This window comes from Vombatus ursinus, unplaced genomic scaffold, assembly GCF_900497805.2.
Source record: "Vombatus ursinus unplaced genomic scaffold, bare-nosed wombat genome assembly UNPS02014932.1, whole genome shotgun sequence".
Lineage (NCBI taxonomy): Eukaryota > Metazoa > Chordata > Mammalia > Diprotodontia > Vombatidae > Vombatus > Vombatus ursinus.
This window is the reverse complement of record NW_020954710.1, coordinates 1,895,914-1,922,359: the sequence shown is the minus strand read 5'-3', so window position 1 is coordinate 1,922,359 and position 26,446 is coordinate 1,895,914. Positions and strand designations below refer to the sequence as shown.

General features: G+C 45.9%; 1 protein-coding gene across 3 annotated transcripts in view; it reads right to left on the bottom strand.

The window, feature by feature from the left end:
* LOC114029553 (multiple epidermal growth factor-like domains protein 6) overlaps positions 1-26,446 on the bottom strand; it is a 381,178-nt gene that overhangs the window by 179,186 nt on the left and 175,546 nt on the right. For all 3 annotated transcript variants that reach the window (XM_027844048.1, XM_027844051.1, XM_027844049.1), the window contains exon 5: positions 2,492-2,614. In XM_027844048.1, the coding sequence (XP_027699849.1) occupies positions 2,492-2,614 (123 nt within the window). The remainder of the gene's footprint in view (positions 1-2,491; positions 2,615-26,446) is intronic.

Here is a 26,446-nt window from a genome sequence, read left to right as displayed (position 1 = left end):
CCCCCCCCCCCCCCCCCCCCCCCCCCCCCCCCCCCCCGCCCCCAGACAACTCCCAGCTGTCGGCGGGCACAGACGGAGCTGTTACATTCCTTGGTCCAGTTCACTTTCGGAAAGGAAGTCTGGGAGAAATGAGATAATGACCAATTATCTGACAGAAGGAGAGAGGGAAACCAGATGCCCTTGTCCTTGTCAGGGTGCCCCCTCCACCAGCAGGGTCTGGGGTCCACTCAGGCCCCAGGCCAAGGGAGCAGGCGACAGAATCCCAGAAACGCTGCAGAGGAATGCATCTGCTAGGCCTAGCCTCCTCTCCCAGCCTGCCGGGGACCTTCTAGGGTGTTTGGTGACTGGATCCCACAGTCTGGCTCTTTCTGGGGGCCATTCCCTCCTTCACTCCATCTGTTTTCTCCTTCTCTGAAAGAGGGCACTTTCTCGTTTCGTGTTCTAGATCTGACTGACGTGTGATCAGAATGTGACGAGGGCTCTGAGAAATATGATCTGCCCTGAGCTGGCAAACGCCTGTCCCCTAGGGCCACAAAGGATAGGGCTCACGTGTGCGCGTGCATACACACATATGCGCACACACACATGAATACCTACACACAAACATGCATACACATGCCTACATGTATGCACACACATACGCATGTACCTTTGCATGTACACGCCCATGCGTGCGATGCATGCACATACAAAACACACACATACGCATAAACACGCATACATACATTATACACACCAGCACACATGCAATGCAATGAAATGTGTGCATGCATGTGTACACACATAAACACATACATGTGTGCACACGGTACATGCATGCACACCGTATGTGCGCACGTGTGCACACATTGGGCACGCATGAATTGCCATGTAAACACATGCGTGCATGCTTACACACAGAGACATTTGCATATGTTGATACATATACACACATGTACACACGTACTCTGCTCTCTAATGCCGGCAAACATCCCTCCTCACCCTCCGAACACATAGCTGCTCTGCCCCTCTCATTCCCCACGGGGTCAAAGAGCACAGATTTTGAGCTGGAAGGGACCCTAGGGGGTCCTCTAGTTCAACTGCCTCATTTTACAGAGAAGGAAACCAAGGCCCTGAGAGTTAAGGGGCTTGCCCAGGGACATTGCAGTAGCAGGGGAGAGGCTCAAAGTGTCACTGAGTCAGAGCCAGAAGGGATTTTACAGGTCATCTAGTCCAACCAGAAAACTGAGGCGCAGAGACAAGGCATCAGTGCAGGGGTAGAATTGGAACCCAGTGCCCCTGCCTGCAGAGCGGTGACTCCTCAAACAGGACCATGCTGTTCCCATGCAGTCAACTACATCCCTTTCTCCCGGAGCCCCCTGGCTCAGCCCTCTGTCTCATATCCCACACTCCTCCTCACCCATCCCTCCCAATGCCCTGTGGCCTCATCACGGTCCCCTTAGGCGCGCACATGTGCACACATACACACGTGACATGCAGCAGCCTTCCCACTCCCTGCTCCATCCCTCCCCACACCCAGCCCTCTGCCCTCTCATCCCAGGCCTCAATATAAGCTGGCTCTGCAGGCCCGGTCTTTCCTCCTCGGACCCCTCTGTCAAGTTCGAGTTGGCCTAGATGCCTTGGGAGGCTCGTTCCACGTCTGAATGTATGATCTTACGACTCGGGTCCATCTATGGAAAATGTTTTTGTGCCCTGGACCCCTTGGGCAGGCTGGGGAAGCCCTTCTCAGGACCATACTTTTAAATACCGAAAATAATATAGAAAATCACAAAGGAAACCAGTTGTGTTCACAGACACTTATCCAAATATTTTTTGAACGATCACAGATCCTAGATTAAGAATTCCAGATAGAATCCCCAATTCAATTCAATTCATTTCATTTCCTACCTACCTTTCTCCCCAGGTGCTGGTGTGCCTGGTAGACAGTAGGCACTTAATAAGTGCTGATTGAGTGACTGGTGCCTCCTCCCTCTGCAATTACCTTTTATTTTATATACTTTCAATGGATTTTGTATCTATTTACTTATTTGTGTACATATTTCTAGCCACCGCATAACCTTCTCACGGACGGAAGACGCTTTGTTTTACATATATCGTCATCACCCCTCACTGCCTGGCATATAGTTGGTACTTAATAAATGCTGATTTGATTGATTAACCAAATTCAATTCAACAGACATTTACAAGGCAACATATCATAGAGGAAAGACAGCAGCACGGGATAGTGGGTAAAAAGCCAGGAACATCTGGTCTCAAGTCGACTCTCATATAAGTCACTTCAGCTCTCAATGACAGTCAGCTCTCTAAGATCCGATTACAGTGGGGGATCCATCAGGAAATAACCTCCGATTCCTGACGACAACCAGACGACGGGACGAGGTGATGAGTTCATCGCTGAGCAGCTCAGACCTCTGCCCTCCAGGTGCGGACAGGGGCCGCCCAAGCTCGGTCCATACCACCCCCATGGAGAGAGCCCGCCCTCCAGTCCTACCTTCACAGGCCTTCCCATCATCCCGTAGCTTCTGGCCGGCTGGGCATTTGCAGTAGAAGCTGCCAATGGTGTTACAACACTGAGACTCACAGCCCCCGTTCTTGGTTTCACACTCGTTCACATCTGCAGAAGGCAAGGGAGTCAGCAGTGACTGGGGGCTCCGGACACTGGCCTACCTAGCACGATCCCAGGTCCCGGCGTCCCCACAAGAGTCTCCACCCCTCAGCCCACCACAGCTGCGAACCCCCTTGTGGCTATCTTCCCCCACTCCTCCATCCTGGCCTCCTCTAGGACTGCGTCCACACCTACGGCCAAATCTTGCTCTTGAAAAATCCAACAGGATTGTGGATTTGGAGGGGAAGGGACCTTGGAGGACATCAACTCATTAGACGAGAAGCTGGAAGGGACTTCAGAATCCGTTCAGTCTAACTCCTTCATTTTACAAATGAGAAACTGAGGCCCAGGAGGTGAAGTGATTCACCCATGGTTATACAGATGATAAATATGACATGCAAGATTTGAAGCCAGCTTCCACTGTATTCTTTCCAATGGACCGTGCCCTTTCCCAAAAGTCATCTACAGGATCATTTTCTCCTTTCCTCTTAATTCAGTTTTATTTTCAGTTCTGAATTCTTTCCTTTCCCCCCATCCCATTGGAAAAGCAAGAAAAACAAAATCCATTTTATAGATGAGGAAACTGAGGCCCAAACAAGGAATGTGACTTGCTCAGAGTCACATAGATAGCAAATAGTAGAGCCTGAAGTTGAACTCAAATTTTTCGACATCAAACTCATTTAGGTACACGAAAATCTGGATATTTAAAGTCAATAAATGGGACACTAGCGGGGGAGGGGAGAGGGAGGGAGGAAAAACCATTCTCTTTTTTTCCATTAAGTAGAGATACTTTAACTATCTCTTTAACTAGGGAGGTACTGAGGCATAGAACTTGCCATTAGGAGATTCTAAAAGAAATCTGGCCACAGCACTTGCTATCTGTGTGCCTGAGGTCAAGTCACGGGTCTTCTCTGAACCTCAGAGTTCTCATTTATAAAATAAGAACAATGATGCTTGTACTTCTCCCTACAATATCAGTATTGGGAGATGATGTGTAAATATTATCACACTCTTAAAAATCTGAAGAACACAGAAAAGCATGAGAAAATTTACATGAACTGATACAAAGTAAAGAAAGTAGATTCAGGAAAATAATACCCGTAATGACTATGATGGTGTAAAATAGAACAAAAAAAAATGAAAATTTTTCAATTACACTGTGTAATTATATTGACCAAACTCTCCCTTGAAGAAGGGATGAGAAAGAAAATAAAATTGAATTAAAAAAATGAAAATGGATTTTGTTTTTCTTGTTTTTCCAATAGGGTAGGAGGAAGGGAAAGAATTCAGAACTGAAAATAAAATCAAATTAAGAAGAAAGGAGAAAATGAGCCTCCTTCCTTTCTTGGCACAGGTGAAGAGTTATGTGTGTGGAATGCTGTATGTGCTGCCAGACTGTGCTGAGCTCTTTCTTTTTTTCTTTTCCTTTCTTAATTCTTTTTTTCCAAGGGATGCCTCATTGGATAGTGAAGGGGAAGGATATATCTGGAGATTAAGGTGTTGAAAAATAAAAGATACCAGTACAAGTTAAGCTAGAGGTGATGAAGGTGATGAAAAGATATCAGTATAAATTAAAAGACCAAAGAAAGCATCACAGAAATGGAAAGCATCCTAGAGAGAGCCTGACTATTTCAAGTGTGACTCAATTTGCCAAAAGGCAACGAACCCCAAACTTCTCAGGAATGCATCAATTGCATATGATGAGACATTGGTAAATATGGTTCTATATCCCCTACAGAAACAATAAGCATGCACATGGGCATGTTTGCACCTTCACCTTCTACCTCCCCCATTTGCCTCTGTTTTTTCCTCATATCTCTGCAGGAATATAAGACAGAACCTGACCTATTTCAATACAGAATGGAGAGTCTCCTTCTTGTTTTTGGACTAAGAGAAGTCATAATCACTTCTTGCTCAATACATTTGCCCCAGACAGGTTCTAAGCCAGTGCATTTTAGCTTCAGAGCTTCAGGACCAAGTTGCTTTGAACTTGGCTGTGTTTTAACCCAAGTTCAAGGTCAGCCTTGCTTTCTGTCTTGTATTCCTTCATTCTGTTCACATTCTTTGAACCCATAATTCTAGACAGAATGATAAAGGATCCTCAAGATCATGCTGTATAGTCCAGAGTCATAGAATTTCCCACTGGAAAGGGACCCCAGTGGCCCTATCCGGTACCAGTGTCTCTGAGCCAGAATCTCCCCTCCAGTGCCCCCAGTGAGGGATCATTGCACCTCTGCTTTAATCACTTTACCGAGGGAAAACCCAGCCCCTCCAAAGGTGGCCCTCTGGGACAGCTCGAATTGTTAAGAAGTTTGTGCTCACATCAAGCCTCAATCAGCCTCTGGAACTTTCACTCACTGAAAGGCAAAGAATCAACTGAATTCTATGGACTGGAAGGACCTGGGGGTTTTATACTGTAGAAAAGAGAAGACACAGGGAAGGCATGGGCCCCGTCTTCAAGCATCTGAAGGCTGTCACCTGGGGAGAAGGATCAGCCTCATCTTGCTTGGCCACAGAGGACCGAACAAGGAGCGATGAGTGGGAGGTATAGGGAAGCAGACTTCAGCTCTGCGTGAGGAAGAGCACCCTGGCAAAGAATGCCACCCCAAAGTAGAATGGACAGCCTTGAGAAAAAACGGGGTCCCCTTCGCTGGAGGCCTTTGACCTAAAGCCAGGTGACTTTATTTTATTTTATTTTTATTTGTATGAAAGTGCTGTAGAAGAGAGTCTTACTCTCTTGGGCATAGGTCAGCATTCTACAGCTTGGGGAATGGAGCAAAGACAGAAAGCCAATCCTGTCTGCCATAACCCTGTGAGTGAGCCGCTGCCAGAGTTGCATGAGGCACCAAAGGCCGGTGGCAAGGTTGCTATGGTTGTAGTCATGAGGATCTGGGTTCGAATCCCAGATCTACCACTTTCCACTAGTGTGATCTCGTAGTCCTTTCCCTTCGCTGGGACTCAGTTTCTCCATTTGTCAAATGAAGGGGTTGGACTAAATTACTTCTAAGGTCCCTTCCAGTTCTAAATCTCAGGGCTTCTGTTGCAAATACAACTCTACCATGAGCGAGTTTGTATCAGAAACAAGTCCATGGAGATCCTAATAATACCATTTAAAGCAAAACCAGGAGAGTGACGTATTTTCCCAGAAAGGTGTCTCCTTTGAATTTCATTGAAAAGGCAAAGTCTCTTGAGAGGGTCCCAAGAGGGTCTCCTCCCTCCCAAGGCCCTGTGTCCACAGTCCCAAGACAAAGGCCATCTTGCTGGACCCAGCCCCTTTCACATAATCTCTACCAGGGCCCTTGGAATGCAAACCCAAGTCCAGACCTTCCAAGGTTAATGATGGGAAATCTCTGGGAATTCCTAGAGAGTTACATAGGGTGAGAATCTGGCCCAGGGTTTATGAGATGAGGACACAGGGTTTGGCTTCTAAGCCTGGAGCAGAAAGAGTTGCCAGTTCTAGAGAAAAGAGGGGGTAAGAAACCACCTGGGTTTCCCAGTCCCCAAGCTGGTTGAGCCCAGCCAACTCTGAAATCGGGGTCTGAGTGGAAGGCCTCGTCCAGCCTCGTTTGCTGCGGGGAGGAAGACAACAGTCCTTTGCTTTCACAGCCCACTCGCTGGCGGAAGACAGGCCTCTGGCTGCCCAGAGTGGGAACACGGGGAGGTCCTCCAGCCCCACTGCCAGGGACAGGTTGCAAGGCCTAGTGAGCGTGGCCCCAGGGCACACCTATGCTAGCAAAAGCGGCCTCTGGCGCTCCAGTCAGTCCAATATCACCTCTTTCCAAGTCCTCTCTCCACGCCAGGGCAGTGGCACCCATGAACTTGGCTGAGAAACCAGAGCTGCCCGTCTGCCCTGACTCGTGAATCGCCTAACAGATCTACGGAGCCTCAGAGCAGGCAACCGGGCAGCAGGACTGAACGGACGACCTTTTCTACCCATATTGCCTTTTGTTTGGCTTTCTGGGGACCCTGAGCACAGAGATCATATCCTGCCCCTGTCTGCAAGCAGCTTGCCTCACTCGCACATTGCATTCATTCATTCATTCATTCATTCATGCATTCAACAACCACAACTAATATCCGCCTACACTGCCTCCTTGTGGTATCGATTATTATGATTACTATGAATGAAAGAAAAAAATCATTTAAGTGTTTACTGTGAGCAAGGCACTGTTCTAAGTGCAGGGGATGCAAAAATAAGAAACTGAGACAGATCCTGCCCTCAAGGAGGTTCCCAAACTTATTTGGCCCACCCTTCCCCTGGAAATCTATTTTCTTTCACTCTTTAATAGTTTTTTTTAAAATTTGCATCATTTCAAAAGAATATGAAATATTTTTTAACTGATGCATCTCAAATTTTAAAATTTCATGTAAATTTGTGGGGTTTTTCCTACATCAAAATTTTGATGATGTGATATTGCATCATGTAACCATATAGCATCATATTGTAAACAAGTCATGTCATGAACATATTCCTGCTTATGCATGTTGGACTTTCTGACGATGGGCAACAAGCTTGCCTGCAAACACTTGCCTCTTAAGACCTGCCGGCAGACTTGACCACTGATCGCTTATAACTTGCATTTTGTGTGTTTATTTGGAAAATAATGTAATCACTATGACTTTAATTCTGTTACACAGCGGATGAAACACGTATGAACGGTTTTTCAAAATTTTCTTCTCTTCTTTCCTTATGCTTCCACTACTCCCTTATTTTTATTCAAAGCCCCCCAAATGCACCTGAGGCTACTACCACCCACCCTGGATCATTCCAATGTGTCCCAGAGGGTGATATCACCCACTTTGGGAACCTATGATCTAGGCTATCTTACCGAAACCCTACAATGACCCGAAGAGGGAGGTTGAGTGAACAGACCTAGACTTTGAGTCAGGAAGACCTGAGTTCAAATCCAGCCTCGGACATTCCCTAGCTATGTGACCATGGGCAAGTCATTTAGCCCCTGAGAGAAGAGACAGTAAGCTTCCTGAGGGCAGGGCCTATTGCATTTCTGCCTCTATAAACCCAGTACCTAGTACGGTGCCTGCAACATAGAAGAACCTTAAATATTTTATCGAATACAGGTTGGATTTATTAAACAAAGGAATAAACTTGGTGCTGCGGGAACAAAGACAAAAGATGAAATAACCCTGCCCTCAAGGATTATAACAAGGCCACAGTGAGAATAGTACAGTGTTTATACACAGTTGTCTGTATGCCCATGAAACTGGGTTTTTTGCCTTTTTCATAGTGCCTGGCACTCAGTAGGTGCCTAATTTCTGCTTACTGACTTCATGACTGACTGGCTGGCCCCAGTGGGCCCCGAATAATTATCAGGCATTTCATTAAGATTCGTATTACAGCTGAAAATGAAACTTGGGTCAAAGTTCAAGCCGGCTGTTCCCCTCCCTCCTGGCGTCCCCACCGCGACTTAGCTAAAGCAGCTGGTTGCTCGCCCTTTGACAACCATTTCAACACCCCTTTGTGATATGTTGGGAGGAATTTAACTGTGCAGCTTGGTGGAGTGAACAACCACCCCCAGGGTTTGGATAAACTGCTCCTGGCCGGTGCCTGGTGAGGGGGTTCGGGAGAGGGCAAGCTCTGGGGGGAGGGAAGGAGGGACTCAGGCCCCTGGGCCGGAGGTCTGGTCAGGTCCTAGGTTTCCTTGGGGCCTCTGGGGGGCAGAAATGCAGACGTTGGTCCTCGACCAGGATGGGGCGGGCTTCGCCGCACCCCTAGACCCGAGCCATCCCCCAAGCTCGGCATCTTCTCTGGGGCCGACAGAAACCCCATCTGGAAGCCATCAGCCCTCCTCGCGCGCTGCTCCTTGAGTAAGTGCCTGAAATGTTTTTGTCAGACAGGCATTCTCTGGCTCCCTGAAATGCATGCCTCTAGCTTAATTAGTCCAGGGGACTTGGCTCCCCACAGGAAAGCTGCTACTCCCTCCTGGCTAGTCTTCTGGATGCCTCGAGAGCCTCGCCAACTGCTCTGGAGGGGACGCGGCCCCTTTCCCTAGGGGAGCGGCTGTACTGCACCCATTTTTCTGAGGGGAAGGCTGAGGTAGGAGGGCTGCATCACATTCACAGGGCCAACCCAAAGGGGCCCCAGCATAGAATTTACCCAGAGTAGGGTTGCGGGGCGGGGGGGGGAGAGGGGGGATTTGAAAACACTGAATCAGAGACAACCCCCAAAACACACACCCATGTTCTAGGGCTCTCGTTCTCCCCAAGCCTACAGGTGACGACAGAAGCCACCCAGAAATAAGGAGCCACGTGGGACGCTCAGGGGAGGGCCCAGGTTGTGGGGAAGATTTCTCAGCCATTAACTGTGTTTCCGGCATCTGATGAAGGATCGTCTTGGAAAAAAAACCAAAAACTCAGACCTAAAGACCCCATCTCTCTTCTTTGGGAAGATTTTCATTCTGTCAACAAAGAATAATTTCAGGCCAGATGACCAGACTCCCATTCTTCTTATGGCTTTTGGCGCGGAAAGAGCTTGGTGATCTGGTCCAGAGCTAGCCGAAACCCACAAGTACACTTCTGCCCTGGGGACAGACACCTGACAGCGCTCATCTGTCACAAGCCCCTTCTTCTTCCCTTCTCTTTATCTCAGAACCCCCTGACACCATCCTTCCATCCTTCCCTCTTCTCTCCTTTACTCCAATCTCTGAAAGTGAACTCAGCCTTCTTCCTCCCAAGGTCAAACTCAAAAATGTGCCTACCTCCCCCAGCTGACTGCCGCCTCTATCATTCCCCCTCTTTCTAATCTTCTCTCTTTCTCTCTCTCTCCTCTTTTTCTCTTCTCTTTTTCTCCTCTTCCTCTTTCTTTCTTTCCTCTCTTCTCTTTTTCTCTTCCTCTCCTCTCTTTCCCTCTCTCTCTTCTTCTTCTTCTTCTTCTTCTTCCTCTCTCTTTCTCTCTCTCTCTCTATCCCTCCCTTCCTCTCTTCTCTCTCCTTCCCTCCCTTCCCCTCTTTTTCTACCCCCACCTTTTCATTCCTCCCCAGCTACCTACAAACACACCTAAGTCTTCCCCATCTCTGGAAAACTTTCATCAGATCCTACCATCACTCTCCTCCCTTTCACAACCAAACTCCTGGAAGACCCTCCTTGCCTCCATCTCCCCTCTCCTCTCTCTTGCAGTCTAATTCCCAGTATCACCACTCAACTGAAACCGCCTTCTCCGAAGAAACCAACGATGTCGCTGTGGCCAAACCTGATCATCTTTTCTCAGCCTCGGTCTCTATCCTCTCTATAGCAGACTGTTGGCCCCGCTTCTCTCCCTTGAGTTTGCATGGCATTCTTTACCTGTGGTCCCCCTCCTACCTGTCTGACCACTCCTTAGTCCATGGTGTTGATACATCTTCCAAATCAAATCCTCTAATGGCGGTATAGCTCAAAGCTCTGGCCTGGGTCTCTTATGTTCTTTCTCTATGCTCTCTCATTGGTGACTCTGTCAGGGATTTAATTATCATGGCCATGCAGATGACATGTATACACCTATATGTATATGGACATATATGTGTGTATAGAAACGATCCCCATACTCGATATGCTAGTGTTCTTTTGGGGAGACAGCATGTATGTATTTAACAAGTATGTGTAGGTTAAGTATAAAATAAAAACCTCAGTTTACTTCAGTTTCTTCAACTGCAAAATGAGGATAATAATAGCACCTGCATCCTAGGGTTGTTGTATGACTTTGTCCCTGGGATGTCTAGTTCAAAATAGCCAATAAATAGTTGATAATGTGGAACTGGACCTCAGGAAAGAAACTGGGACTTTGGGGTGTGTCTGTCTGTGTGTATCTGTGTATACACAGAATTTGATCTGGGGCCAAGAGGATATAATCATTAAATCCCTGACAAAGTCAGCAAATAGAACACAGAGAAAGAACAGAAGAGCCCTGGGTCAAACTGGAAAGAAGGAAAGAAGGAAGGAAGGAAGGAAGGAAGGAAGGAAGGAAGAAAGGAAGGAAGGAAAAAGGGAGGGAGGGAGGGAAGGAAAAAGGGAGGGAGGGAAGAAGGGAGGGAGGGAGGGAAGGAAGGAAGGAAGGAAGGAAGGAAGAAAGAAAGAAAAAGAAAGAAAGAAAGAAGGAAGAAAAGAAGGAAAGGAAGAAAGATAGATAGATAGATCAATAACCTCCTTAGCCATTACCCTCTCTTCAAGCCCTCTACCCCCCAGCTACCTTGACCTATTTTCTGTTCCTCACACACAATATTCCATCTCTCATCTCCACGCCTTTGCATTGGCCATCTCCCCTTCCTGGAGTGCCCTCCCTCTTTACCTCGGCTTCAGTGGATCCGTCTTTTCCTTCAAGATGCAGCTTAAGCACCTCATTCTAATAACAATAATAATAATAATAATAATAATAACAGCTAATATTTACACCTACCATGTGTCAGGCACATGCTAACACTTTACAATTATGATCTCATTTGACCCTCACAACACCTTCTGGGAGGGAGGTGCTATTATTATCCCCGTTTTACAGTTGAGGAAACTGATGCAAACAGAGATTAAGTGACTTGTCCAGGGTCACACCGCTAACAAGTGAAACTGCCTTGTTTTATTTTGTACCCAGCCCATACATACTTGTTGAATACAAACATGCTGTCTCCCCAGGTAGCAATATCAAGGGCAGAGACTGTTTCTTGTTTCTATTGGTTCAGTGCCGAGCACATACTAAGTGCTTAATAAATGCTTGTTGACCGACTGACAGATCAAGAGTCCTGGGTCTGGTTGTGCTGTCAACATATACACCCATGGTTGTTGTTGTTGTAGATCAGTCATTTCAGTTGTGCCTGACTCTTCATGACCCCACTTGGGGTTTTCTTGACAACGATACTGGAGTGGTTTGCCATTTCCATCTCCAGCTCATTTTACAGATGAAGAAACTGAGGCAAACAGGGTAAAGTGACCTGCCCAGAGTCACACAGCTAGTAAGTGTCTGAGACTGGATTTGAACTGAGGAAGAGGAGTCTTCCTGACTCCAGGCCCAGTGCTCTATCTACTGTGCCACCTAGCTGCCTAATGACCATTTCAGCCAATGGGGGAGGGGGGTGCCTTCAAAGGATTTGGGTAGTCTTCCCCAGCTACAAAGCAGGATGGCTCCTTTCAGAGCTACCTAAGAGAAGAGTCAATGTTAGGGGCAGAGCTGGTCCTACAGCCTTTCTCTTTGCCTCCCAAGCACACCTATAGACAAGGCAGGAAAGTTCCCCCTCGTGCAGAGGGAAAACCTGAGTGGAGGTGGGCTTTGGCAGCCTCCCTGCCTCCATCCGCCCCAGGACCCTCTGCAGAAGAACCACAGAATGGGAGCAGTAACCACTGCCCCATCAGGCCATCACAGAGTTTACTTGTCCCAGGCAGGGTGTTGTCAATGATAACTGAGAGGCAGGACTTGTGATTTCATTAGAGTTCCCAGCAAAGAAATCCCATCCTCTGATAAAGATCAGCAACTCATAGGCGATTTCTTTTCTCATAGAATTTTTAGGGGGCACTGAGAGGCAGAGATAGAATTCCCATTTCTCCTCCTACCTGTCTGACCACTCCTTTTCAGTCCATTGGATTGGCACATCTTCCAAACCCAACCCTCTAAATGGGGGGGGGGGCGTACCCCAAGGCTCTGACCCAGATCCACTTCTCTTCTTTCTCTATGCTCACTCACTTGGTGACTTTGTAGGGATTTGATGACCATAGCTATGTGCAAGATAGAACTTAAATCTCAGCCAGTCTCCAAAGCCAACTTCTTCTAGATGGCAACATGGCACCTTGACGTAATAATCATTATTTAATTCTATCTAAGTCATTGAGCATAAAGGTGTAAACACAATGATAATAACTGGTTATATGCTACTCTAAGGTTCAGATAGGCAGGAATAGACAGGTATGAGAAAACCTAGTGAGATAGACCTATGCGATTGCTCCTTCTCACTCTTGCTGGATCTTCTCGAAGGACACACTCAGTAATTATGGGTATTCCCTAGGCCTCTGTCCTGGGCCCTCATCCACTCCCTGGATTCCATTATCATCTCTGTGCTGATGATTCTCAAATGTACCTACCCAGCCTTAACTTCTCTGCTGACGTCCAGCCTCCAACCTCTAACTGGCCATTGGACATCTCAAACTCAGTGTCCCATAGAAATTTTAAACCCACCAGGTCCAAAACTGAATTCATTATCTTTCTCCCCAAACAATTCCCTCTTATTAACTTTCCTGTTAGCATCAAAGGGTCAAAGGTACAACCCTTCTCCTAGCCACCTATCCTCGACTCCTTATCCTTATCTCCCATATTCAATCAGGGGCCCAGTCCTGGAGATTCTACCTTCTCATCGTCCCTTATATATGGCCCCTTCTCTCCACCCACACAGCCAACACCGTTATCGCTTCACGTCTGGACTACTGCAGGAGCCTTCTGGTTCATCTCACCTGCCACTCCAGTCCATCCTCCACTTGGCTCATCTTCCTAAGCTCAGGTCTCTCCATGTCACTCCCCTACTCAATAAATTCTGTTGGTTCCCTATTAATTTCCAGAATCAAAGATCAAATCTGTTTGGCTTTGGAAGCTCTCCATAACCTTTCTGTCTTTTTACACCTCACTCTCCCCCAAGCACTCTGTGATCCAAAGATACTGCTTCCTTGCTATTCTTAGCACATTACCGCACCAAACTTCATCTCCTGATTCTGATTCTGGGCATTTTTTGTCATTGACATTTGTTCCAGGCTCCCTCCTACCGCACCTTTGAAAGAGTCTTCTTTTTGGATTATACCATGGGTGGCCACTGGTCCAAACCCCTCATTCTACAGAAAAAGAAATAAGCCCAGAGAGGAGAGGTGATGAGGCACACAGAGTAGGACTGAGGTCAAATCTGAACCCAACACCTCAGATTCCAAATCGGCCCCCAGACCTGCCTAATTCTTACAAAATGAAATTTGATGGAAGGAGGAATGAAACAAGGGTGGGTGGGAATAACTTTCTAGTCAGCACACATCCAGATCCTTAGGATTCTTAGGATCCTTAAGATTCTTAACTTCTCTGCTGACCTCCAGCCTCCAACCTCCAACTGGCCATTGGACATCTCAAACTCAATGTCCTATAGAAATTTGTCCAAACCCTAGATGGCTACCGGCTCCCTCTCGTCCTCCCTCCCTGCCTCAGGTGCTCCCAACCAAGGCTTTGGAAGGAGAAGGAGGAAAATATTGTTCTTGTAACTACAGAATATGGCTCAGAAATATAGGTGCTTCTCAAGCTGTCCAAGAATATTTTTCTTGACTCCCAACAACAACAAAAAAAAAACAAAAAAATGATTTTTCTACAGGCCAGAGAGACACAGGGTCATAGCTCTAAAGCTGGAAGGGACCCTGGGGGCCACCTAGATGAACCGCTTCATTTTACAGGAGAGGAAACTGAGGCAAACAAGGTTAAATGACTTGCCCAAGGTCATACAGGTCGTACGTATCAGAGACAGAAATGGACTTCCGAATCAATGCTGTTTATACATCATTTAGGATAATATAGGTGTAGACTATTTGTAAATCTGGTAGTCATCAATCCAGGTCAGCACTAAGGTGGCAGAGTGGAAAGAGGGCTGGGCTTCGAAGCAGTGAGACCCGAGTTCAAATCCTGCCTCAGACCCATACTAGCTGGGTGATCCTGGGTAAGTCACTTGATTTCTCTAAGGCTCAGTTTTCTCATCTGTAAAATAGGGATAAATGACAGCACCTGCCTCACAGGGTTATTTTGAAGATTAAATGAAAGAGCGTATATAAAGCTCTTTGCAAACACCAAAGCCCTGTGTAAATGCTAGTTATTGTTCGAGAGAATACAGGAAAAGTTTGGCTAGGAAGATAGTTCTTACTTGGGCTCTTTAGGTACCCTAATCCTCATTATCTTTGTTAACCTCAATACCAGGACTGAAACCCATATCAGAGGCTAACAGCATCATAAGAAAGGAAGGGACAGGGTGCTGTATTAGGAATTAGGAAGAGCCAGGTGCAAATCATGCCTTTGACACTTGTTAGTGACTTAACAATGGGCAAGTTACCTTCGTCTCCCTGAGTCTCAACTTCCTCAGCCGTAAAATGGGGAAAAAATACCCATGACATTCCAAGGAGATACACACGAAGCATTTTGTGAACCTAAAGGGTTATGCTAAAGAAACGTCCGTTCCCAACATAATGGGCTTTTTTCAGTGGCCTTACATTTCTGGGTGTATGGAAGACAGGCTGTAACCAAGCCCACACTATAATGAACTGCATTAGAATGGGGTTCAACTAAGTCCTTTCTCTCTGAGCCCCAGGTATAGACTCATCAGTAAAATGCAGACACTAGACTAACTGATTCTGAAGTGCTTTCCAAGCTCTAAACACCCTATATCTCATAGAGCACAGTGGCTGGCATATGGTGCTTAATAAATGCTCGTTGACTTGACTTGTCTTGACAATTTCAATTCCATTTGACAAATACCTCCTGAGTACCTAATGTGTTTGAGGCATTATGGATGCAGAAATTAAGGTCTGATTCCACAGGAAGTAATTAAGGTCTTTTAACCAAACCTAAAGGAAGAGCTGTATTAGGTAAAGGCCATTAAAAAAGACCACAAAGTCTTTCTAGTTCAACTCCCCCCCACTATGTTATACAAATGAGGAAACTGAGGGCCAGAGAAGCTGAATAATTCACCCAAGGTCACATGGCTAGAGAGGCAGGATTTGAACCCAGGTCTTCTGACTCCAAAGATGGCGCTCCAAGTACTATACTATAGTCCAAAGCACAGCTCAAGAGAGGGAAGAAATCAGAAATTAGGCTGAGTCAGAAACCAGAAGTTCTTGGAAATGCTCAGGTCCAAGAAGTAGGAAAGAGGTGGGAAATGGGGACGACCTGAGGGTTACAAGACAAGAACATCTTAATGGAATCAGGAGGTCAAGGGTGTATTCATCTAATAGCACCTGGTTCCTCCATGCAAGGTTCCTTCATGAAGACAGTGGATGATTTCCCAACTCTTCTGTGCTCTGACATGTCCACAAGCCAATGGGCACACCATATCCCCCCCCTTGCTCTTCTGTATCAATAATGATATGGGATTAGACAATGAATAAAATACCTAATGCCTGCCCTCATAAGTCTAGTGGGTGATATGAGACATGTCATGTCATTAACTCTTACTCAAAAATCTGGAGTGGCTGCCCATTGTCCCTAAGAGAAAATGTAAAATTCTGAGCTTGGCATTCAAAGCTCCCTTGTGCCCCATTCTGGCTATCGTCTACCTTTCCTACATTATTTCTTAACATTCCTCTTCATGCATGTTTACTTGCCCAATTCTAATTTTTAAGGAATTGTTTTCTTCAGTGAGCATTTGTTCCTTTTTTTTCTGTTTGGTCAATTCTGCCTTTTAAGGAGCTATTTTCATCAATGAATTTTTGTATCTCTTTTTCCATTTGGCTATTTCCATTTCCATTTTATTTTCTTCAGTATTTTTATGCCTTTTTTTAAACCAAGCTGTTAATTGTCCTTTCATTATTTTCTTCTTTTGCTTTCATTTTTTTACTTAATTTTTCCTCTACCACTTACTCTTATTTTATTTTGAAAAATTTTTTTCAGCTCTTTCATGAATTCTTGTTGGACTTGTGTCCAATTCACATTTTTTTTCTTTGAGGCTTTGCTTGTAGCTGTTTTGACTTCATTGTCTTCTTCTGAGTCTGTATTTTGATCTTTCCTGTCACCACAGTAGTTTTTTATTGTGAAGTTCCTTTTTTTTTTTTTTTTTTTTTTTTTTTTTTTTTTTTTTTTTTTTTTTGCTGTTCGCTCATTTTTCCACTCTATTTCTTGATTGGAACTTTATGTTAATGTTGGGCTCTGTTCCTGGAATGTAGGAGAGAGGCACTTTCCCAAGCTTCAGGCTTTTTCACACTGCTGTTTTGAGAGCTAGTTCTGGGGGTTTGGAAGTTTTCAGTGATTCCAAGGTGATATGATCTGGGGAGAGGTGTGGTCACTGCTCTCTCGGTCTTCACTCTGCTCCTTACCCAGGAAGGGCCCCTGATCTCTTGGGCTTGCACTGGATACTGTTCCTCAGGGCTCTGGAGCAGAACTGATACTGGTTCTCAGTGTCCCTGATCTCTTGGGGCTGAAAGTGATACTGCCCCTCAGGGCTTCCACTTTCTCTTGACCAAAAGTACTCCTCTCCACCCTTGAAACAAAGGCCATGGAGCTGTCCAACAGCATCTGGTCCTGAGCCCAGTGCTAGCACAAGGGTCCCCGTAATCACTTTCTAACCAATCACCAGGTCCCTCTACCATCTCTGGCTTGAGAGCTCCCAAAGCTTCGGCTGCTGTTTCATCCATGTGGGCTCCAGGTCACCCTCCTCCCCCATGTCACAGATCTCTCTTTCCAACCTCCTATGTTGTCTTGGGCTGGAAAAAATGACTCATTCTGACCCTTTGTTGGCTCTGTCAGTCTAGACCATTTTGGGCATTATTTTAAAGTTTCCTGGGAGGGAATGTTGGGAGAATTCAACTGAATGCTTTTTCTATTCCACCACCTTGACTCCACTCCCAGAAGTCCCATGCATGCTCCATTCTAATCAAATTGGCCTGTTAGCAGGTCCCTGTACATGGTATTTTATCTCCAGCCTCCACACTCATATCTAGAATGTCTTCCTCCCCATTTCCATATCACTTATCTTGAACTCTTTCAAAGAACAGCTCAGGTACCCCCCCCTTCTATATGAGAGGTCTTTCCTGGTCTCTCCATTGTAAGTGGTCTTTTCTTCTTGCAGTTGCTTTGTGTATATTTTGTCTTATTTATTCTCCAGATTTTTTTTGAGAATAGGTCTCCCTATCTCACTCAGGCTAGATGTTCAGTGGACCCAATCCCACTGCTGATTGGGTCAAGGAGTAGGAAAGAGGTGGGAAATGGGGACTTATTCAAATAAGGTCTGATTCCACAGGAAGTAATTAGGGTCTTTTAACCAAACCTAAAGGAAGAGCTGTCTTAGGCAAAGACCATTACAAAAGACCACAAAGACCACAACAAAAAAAAGACCCCCTGCTGATTGACACTGAAGGTTTGACCTGCTCCATTTCTGACCTGGAGCGATTCACCTCTCCTTAGGCAGTCACTGGCCCCTTAACTTGGAGGGAATACTTTGGAAGATCTACCATATTGGCGCCAGACTCAGAGCTGACACCAATAGTCTTCAGCCCCACAGTAGCTCAGAATTCCCAAGCCTGAGAGATCTACCAACGTCAGTCTCCCCCATAGCATGATCATAGGAGCGTTCTACCATGCCTGGCCTCTTTCAGGTCTTATAAATAAGTTTATATTCTAAGGCAGTGTTGTCTTTGGCAGCCATCTCCTTCTTTTTGGCAAGTTAAATAAGATGTTTGTTGACAAAGGTGCTTTCTAGGCTCTTTTGGTCTCCTTGTTGTGGCAACCAATTTACATTGGCTAAACTTCTGAAAAAAAATTATTATAATTGGTGTGGCTGTCACTCCCATGGTCCATTGTATGATAATGACTCTCTCATAAAGCAGAAAGAAGCAGCAGAAGGTAAAACCAATTTAAGAAAAGTTTGGCCAATTAAGAGAAGTCATTCCAAGGACATTCAAAGATGAAAATGGAAGGACTACAAACAGAATTAAAATGGAAAAGATTTGCAAAAGCCATTTTAACACACTGTTTTCTCCATCAAGGAGAGTGAAACCTACACGCTTGGATTCCAACACCCCAGGCCCAAACGTACTTATGAAAGAGGTAGAAATGTCGCTAGAGAGAACAAAAATAGGAAAAACAGTCAGAGGAGATCAAGTGAGCATGGGGGAATATCTGAACAAGAAGAGATAAAACTGTGAGGATATGGAGGAACTCAGAAGCAAGGTGTCTAAAGGAGGGAAAGATATCATAGGCATGGGGGGAAACACTCAGATCTTGTTACTACTGAAAAAAGGCAACCAAGATAGTATCAACGACTTTCAACCTATGTGTCTATTTCCCCATACGTACAAAATCTTTTAAAGACCAGTTTAGAGCATCACTGATGAGGATGTTAGTAGGGAATAAGAAGGCTTTCCCAAGCTACATTCAACAATGGATTTTCCCATTTCACTATTAACTTAAATAGGTCAAAGATATAAGATCCCATTGTGTTTGATGGTGGTTTGTGTTTTGTGTTTTGATGGTAGAATGTAAGCTCTTTGAGGCCAGGGGTGGTGATTTTTTTTCTTTTTTCCTCTCCCTAGTGCCTAATACAGGGCTTTGCACAGACTAAGCATATAATGGGAATCTGTTGAATGGAATTCTCTTAACACTCACATAAATAAGCACAGTGCAAAGTACGTGAGAGGATCATGAACAAGGCACTAAGAAAGCTCAGAGATTGCTCTGTCACAAGTTTGGAAACCGGTCATTTTTCTAGAAATCTGGGATAACTGTGAAGGAGCAGCAGCGATGGGGCAGGTTCCAAGTAGGCTGGCCCCCAGCCCAGAGGATGGACCACAACCTCACTGCAGCATCACCTGGGAAAGGCCAGCAGTGATCAGGATTCGGGGGTGGGCGGGAGCATCAACGGCAGAGATAGGAAGCCTCAGAATTCCTCAGCAAGTTGGGAGGGGTAGCCTCCCGGGAAAAGTCCTGGTTCCTGTCATGATGTTGTCCAATTACACAGCATGAATGATGGACTGAGATCACAGTCCAGACTCGGGATCTGCCCGCTCCCATTGCTTTCCTTGTCTCTCCTCCTCCAACCAGATACAAGTTGCGTGATTTACAAAGCTCCTAGAGGGAACTGATGTGAATTCTTCCTTCTGTTCAGCTGACCCAAGCCAGAAGAGGAGAAAAGGAAACAGACTCCTCTCTATTACACATCTATACATATGCTAAGGGTCCCTGGATGTTAGCCATGCAAAAGAAAAAAGACAAAGTTCAGCTTTGAACATGTTAGAGATTCTAAACATGGCAGATGTGTGGTTTTAGTAAGTCACCGTCTCCACTCTGCAGCATACGCTTATCGTGGAGGCAGCATTGGCCATACAACTGTAAGACAGTCTTGATGACATGGTTATAGCTGCGGTGAGGGGAGTCTCACGCATGAAGCTATTAGACTGGCTCCTCTGAGAAGGACAGAGGAGATCTCTGATGACAATGTGACTCCCAAGTGTGCTTCTAAAAGAGTTCCCCATAGCAGGAGAAGCTTCTTTAGGGAACAGCACAAAAGTCTAGCATAGATCCTTGCTTATCCATCCGTGTAGCATCACACCCAGAATCAGAACCACACATGTCAGAATCAGAGAGTTAGAAGGGAACTTGGCAACCAACTGGTCCAGACCACATATGTGCACTCCTTTGGATCCAGGCTCAATCCTTCCTGGTCCTGTTCAACGGGAGATGCCTTTAGTGACCCTGTTGCAAAACTATGAAGGTTATTGCTTGGTGCAATAATCCTGTGAAATTTTACTTCTTTACTGCACTTGGGCGGGTGATTTTTTGAACCCAAGTCTAGAAGATTACATTTGTCTGATTAGATTTCATCTCATGAGATTCAGCCCATTGGTCAAGCCTTTCAAGTCCCTGATTCTGTTGTCTGCTATTCCTCTCAGCTTCCAGCCACCCACAAGCTCACGAAGCATGCCCACAAACCTCCAGTGAGTACCTCTTGTGAATAAAGTCATGTACTTAGCGCTGAGAAGGGTAGCCAGAAAGATAAGACATGATGCCTGTTCTCAAAGAGTTTTTAGGCAAGTAGGGGAGATGACACCCATAGCTTTACTTTTTTTGTAGTGATAATTACAAATAAAAGTGAAAGCAAAGCTTTAGTTTTCCCCATTAGATTATAAGCTCCTTGAGGGCAGGGACTATCTCTTTTTCTTATTTGTATTCCTAATACTTAGCACAGTGCCCAGCACATAGTAGGCATTTAATAAATGTTTATTGAATTGAATTCATTGAATTCAATTCATTGGGGTTAAAAAAAAGGAATAATCAGTATTGGACAGGGAAATTGGGGAGATTTCATAAAGGAGGTGATTCATTCTAAGTCCATTCATTCCAGGAAGTAGATTTTTAAAATATATTTAAAAACAACAAATTTCCATCACTGCCTTCTATGCTAGAAGCAAAAGCCTGCATGATCTGATCCCATTTCAACCCCACTTCTGCTCCATTTGCCCAAATAAAGCACTGCCCATGAGAATCCCTCTAGGTGAGAATTCCTTCTCTGTCTCCACGGGACTGCAGGATTAAGAACTGGAAGGGGCTTTCCAGAGATAGTCTAGTCCAACCCTTCATTTTACTGGTGGGCAAACTGAGACCCAAAGAGGTCCAAGGTCATGAAGGAAGCTAGAATTAGAGCCTCCTGTCGAGGAGGAGGCCCAAGGAATTTGGCAGAAGTATTGAAGACACAATGGAAGGCTGGAGTACATCAGGCCACAGCGGGAACATGAAGACATAAACTCCATGAAAGAAGGGGGAGTTTATGTAAGAGACTGGGGAGGGGGGCAATTAAGAGTGGCAAAGGTCAGAAAATCCTCCCCAGAATTGGAGGTTTAGAACCTGAAGAAAGCTTAGTGTTATCTAGACCATTCATCCCCCAGCCGCCATTTTATAGATGAGGCACTCAGATGCATTCCGTTCTGGGCACTCCAGTGTGAGAAGAACATTGATAAGCAGGAGAGTTTCCAGAACAGGGCAATAAGGATTGATAGTGTCTCATTGATGATTAATTGAAGAAATTAGGGATGTTTAGACTAGAGGAGAAAAGACTGCGGTGGAGGGAGACAAATGATGACTGCTTTCCAACATCTGAATAGCTGTTAGTTGGAAGACGGATTAGATTTGTTCTGTTTGGCCCCAGAGGGCAGAACCAGAAGTAAATGGGTGGAATTTGCAAAGAGGCAGATTTGGGCTTGATGTCAGGAAAGATTCCTAAGAATGAGAGCTGGCCAAATGTAGAATGATCTGCCTCAGGAAGCCACGGGTCACCCTGCAGAGGTCATCAGGAACAGGCTGAAAGAACCACCTTCGATTATAGCATACATCTCCCATTTCCAGGCCTTTGCAGATGGTCCTCCATGCCAGGGATGCCCTCCTTCCTTATCTCTACCTCTTAAGGAATTCTTAACTTCCTTCAAATCTGGGTTCAAACTCCAGACCTTCCCTGATCCCTAAGCCCCCAGATATTATTGCCTCATGCCTACCCCCCCATATAAGCATGCATTTACTTTGTGTATGCTTATATGAAGGTGTATATGCTGGAGCCAGCTCCAACTGGCAGGCCAGCCCATTGTTAAATATTCAGGGTGAGCTTTTATTTACACCTCCAAAGTCACAAATGCTACAGATCAGGGCTTGATTTATTGTTTTGCTGATTGTCTAGACTTAAGAAAGTGCTGGAGAGAATGTTAATCATTCAGATTGTACTTTTTTCCTGAGAGTTGGTTGTTAAAATTTACCAGCCTAAATGTACACAAGGAGTTTCTACCAATAGAACAGAAACTCCCTGAAGGCAGAGACTGCTTCATTTTTGTCCTTGTGTCCTCCAGACCTAGAACAGTGCTTGGCACCCAAGAGACACTTAAATGCTTGTTTAGTTCAAGCTATAATGAGGATTCTTTTTCAGCTATGGGTTGGCCTAGGAAATCAATGATGCCCCATCCCACTCTGGAATTTTCTGTTTCTGAGGCCCAGCAAGATGAGTTACTCAAAACTCAAGGAGGAATAGCAAAGCCTGGAGCTGAAAGCTGAGATGCTGACTCCAGACCCATGACTCTTTCCTCTTGATTCACGAAGGGGCTGCTGCTGCTGCCTCACCTTCCCCTCTGGGATGTGGCAAAGCCCAGAAAGATCTGAGGGATCCAAGAAACCCCTGGATGCTACTGAAAAGTCTGGGAGACTCCAGGATGGGAGTTTGTAGCTGCAAGGCAACTCTCCTGCTGGAGCTGACTTGAAAGGGAAAACTCTTTCATTTACATGAACAGGGAGAGCTGGCTCCCAAGCACTGCTCCACCCAAAGCCTTTCTTCTGGCCTCCAGGTGCCCGGCACCCCACCGCCCGTACACTCACCCGCTCCTCGGCTTTGAACCTTCAGATCCCTCCAATCCCAGCTGTACACCGGTCCCCATCCCTATTCCCAACTGCCAAAACCAACCCAATACCAGGGACCTGGAGGAGTCTCCTTCCCCCCAGGGCTCTTCCCCAGGTGCAACACCTGGGTGGCTGAGATGGTTCTTCCCATCATTCATTCAGCCATTCATTCATTCATTCATTCATCCATTCATCCCTTCCCCCCTTCATTTATTATATAGCACCACTATATGGCAGACATTGTACTACGTATTGGGGGTATAAAACCAAAAAAATGAAGCAAATCCTGCCCTCAGGGAGCTTTCCATCGACTAGACTATAGGGTTAAATCAGTACAAACTATGTACAAAGGAATTACAAAATGATCATATTTGTCATATGTGTGTATGGAACTTATGGGTACGGAGTTCATGTCTATATACACATACATATGTGTATATACATGTGTATGTATGTATATACATGTAGAGAGAGCTCATATGTGTGTGAAGCTTATATATACCCATATATATGGAGCTTATATATGTGCAGAGCTTATATATGTGTATATATATGTGTGTATGTGTATATGGAGTTTCTATATATATGTGTGTGTGTGTGTACACACACACACAGAAGATATGGATGGCCCCTGTACAAGGATGATATTCAAATGCATGAAGTGTTGAGTGTGTGAGTGTGTGTGTGTGTGTGTGTGTGTGTGTGTGTGTGTGTGTGTCAGAGGCAGTGTGGTTCAGTGAAAAGGCGGCTAGATTTGGGATCAGGGACCTAGCCTGAAATCCTGGCTCTTCTGCTTAAGACCTGTGTAACCTTAAGCAAGTCACTTAACCTCTGGGCCTCAGTTTCCTCCTCTGCAAAATGAGTCTGTTGGATTAGGGGCCTCAAAGGGCCCTTCCAGCCCTGAAACCATCAGGACTATACTGTTGGATGGAGGAAGGGGAAGGTTACTAGAGACAGTGAGGGCAGGGCGTTTATTAAGGGCTTTCTGTGGGCCAGGCTATCTAAGGAAGATTCAAATAAAAGCCAGTAAGATTGTGGCTTCCCTAAGGAGTTTACATTCTAATTGGGGGAGAAAACAGATAAAAGGGAGCTGAAGGGGCCTGGGGGCCGGGGAGGAGAGGGTGACCTGAGGTTTGGAGCTGGTGCCTGGGAGATGAGGTGGACACCTGGTTCTGGGCAGCAAGATAATGTCAACGTGACTTTATGCAGGTGAAAAGCCACCATCAGAGCCCAGGATGGTCCTGGGGGCAGGGTCCGAGGTTCTGAATTGGAGGGGAGGAAGCATGGTAGGGAGCAGGTGGCCAGGAGATCACCACCAACTTGAGGCTGGAGAGAGGCCTCCTGGAAGAGGTGTCCTTCAGCTAGAAGATGCCCCACACGATCTCCTACAGCTTTCCTATTCAAGACTCATGGAGTAAGGCAGAGGTTACAAAGATCCTTAACCCCTCTGAACATCAGTTTCCTCATCTGAAAGCACTGATCTAGAACAGGCAGACAGATGAGCTTAAACAAAGGTCCCTTATAATTCCAAATCCTAGAACGCCATGTTCTCTCTCTTCTGTTCAGTTGTTTCTGATTCATTGTGACCCCATCTGGGGTTTTCTTGGCAAAGGCACTACAGTGTTTTGCCATTTCCTTCTTTAATTATTTTACAGATGAGGAAACCGAGGCAAACGGGGTGAAGTGACTTGCCCAGGGTCACACAGCTAGTAAGTATCTGAGGCTGGATTTGAACTCAGGAAGATAAGTCTTTCAGACTCCAGGCCCAGAACTCTATGCACTGCATCATCTAGCTGTCCTCTCTCTTGTTCCTACAAGAATAAAGAGGAGGTCATTACATTCATAGCCTGAAGCCTGTCCTTACCTGTGCCCCCACCCCAGCTAGTATCCTAGACACTGAGAGTTGATGGAAAGAGGATCCCAAGCCAGGGGTCCTTCAAAATAGTTACAGATGGCATTCCCCTCCCTGGTTCATTTACACGTGCCTAGAAAACTCCTTTCCTCCGTACAAATGTCTCTTCACTGAGGGTTGGAGGGATGGGGAAGTGGCCTGATCCCTGGGGACACTCAGGGTCTGCTGATATAATTCAACATTTTTCCTCTGCCATGAATCCAAAATCTTGTGGTTAACAGGGGTAGCATAATGGAAAGAGAACCCAGGAGTCAAAAGACCTGAGTCTGAACCCCAGCCCTGTACTTCCTACCTGTCTGACCTTGTTCAGGTCTTTTTCCTGCTCTAGGACCCTGAGTTTTTATACTGTAGATTGAGACTGGGGTGGGGGAGTAGGACCAAATCACCTCCAAGCCCACATTTTAAACGTTTAAGTTATGGAACTGTTCTGCCTGGCTAGCATTGACAGCCCTGGGAGCCAGCCAGCGCCAGCCAGCCCCAAAGCCCACGCCGGGAGATTTATGACCTCCTGCCCAGCTCCCTGGCTGTGAATCAGCTGTCACCGCTGGCCAGGTGTCACCTACAAAAGGAAGGGGTCGGGGACCAGTCCCTAAATCACTTCCTGGAGCCCATAAAGCAGGGCTAATGAGGAACAGCTGTGCTGGCGGCCAGCCCCAGACCACAGCCTTTGAGGCTGAGGTCGGAAAAAGCTTACAGTTTCCCCAGGGTCTCTGAGCAGCAGGTTCAAGTTTTATAAAGGTGAGGTGGCCGCCAGGTTTTCCCCGTGAAGTTGGCTTGGAGCTTATTTACAAAAAGCGTGCACTGCACAGGCGCCATGGTCAGGGTACCACATAGGGTGTGAGAGTCAGGGAACCTGGATTAGAATCCTGGCTCAGCCCCTGCCAACAGGCTGTGGGACCTTGTCCCTGAGCGGGCAGCTGGGAGCAGCCCCATGGAAGAAGGCCTGGATCTGGAGGCAGAGGACCTGGGTTAGATTCCTGTCTCTGCCATGCCTGTAAAACTCAGAGCAAGTCGCCCACCAACATGTCCCCACATCTACAAAATGAAGGGGTTGTATTCACTGGCCTCGAAAGTCCTTATGGGCTCTAAATCTATGGTCCTATATGGTGTAGGAAAATAACCACTGGATTGGACTGGATGCTTATTAGCTGTGTGGATTTAGAAAAAAAAAATGACTTCAATTCTCTGGGGCTGTTTGCTCATCTGCAAAATGGGGATGGCTGGCATTTGCCTTGGGAGGATCTCATCACAAGGGACATCAGAGGTCACAGAATTCAGCCCTCTCATTTTACATATGAGGAAACTGAGGCATGCAGAACTCAGATGACTCTGGGTCATACAGGTACCAAGTGAAAGAGCCAAATTCAAATCCAGGTCTTTTAACTTCAAATCCAGAATCCTTTCCACTGCCTCTGCATCCCCAGCACCTAGAAGAGTGTCAGAGGGGCATCTAGGGGGCACTGTGGATAGAGCACCAGCCCTAGATCAGGAAGACCTGAGTTCAAATTTGATCTCAGACCAGACACTTGACATTAGCTGTGTGATCCTGAGCAAGTCACTGAAAAGTGCCAGGCACATAAAAGGCAATTAATAACTGTTTGCTAAATAAATAAAACATTTTGAAAATCATTAGCTATTTAAATGTCAGCTAGGATTATCTTGCTAGACCTCTGTCACTCAGTTTTAGAAGTAGTGGAAAAAGTCAAGGACCAGGAAAAAAGGAAGGAAGGAAGGAAGGAAGAAGGGAGGGAGGGAGGGAGGAAGGAAGAAAGGAAGGAAGGGAGGAAGGAAGGAAGGAGGAAGGAAAGGAGGGAGGGAGGAAGAAAGAAAGAAAGAAAGAAAGAAAGAAAGAAAGAAAGAAAGAAAG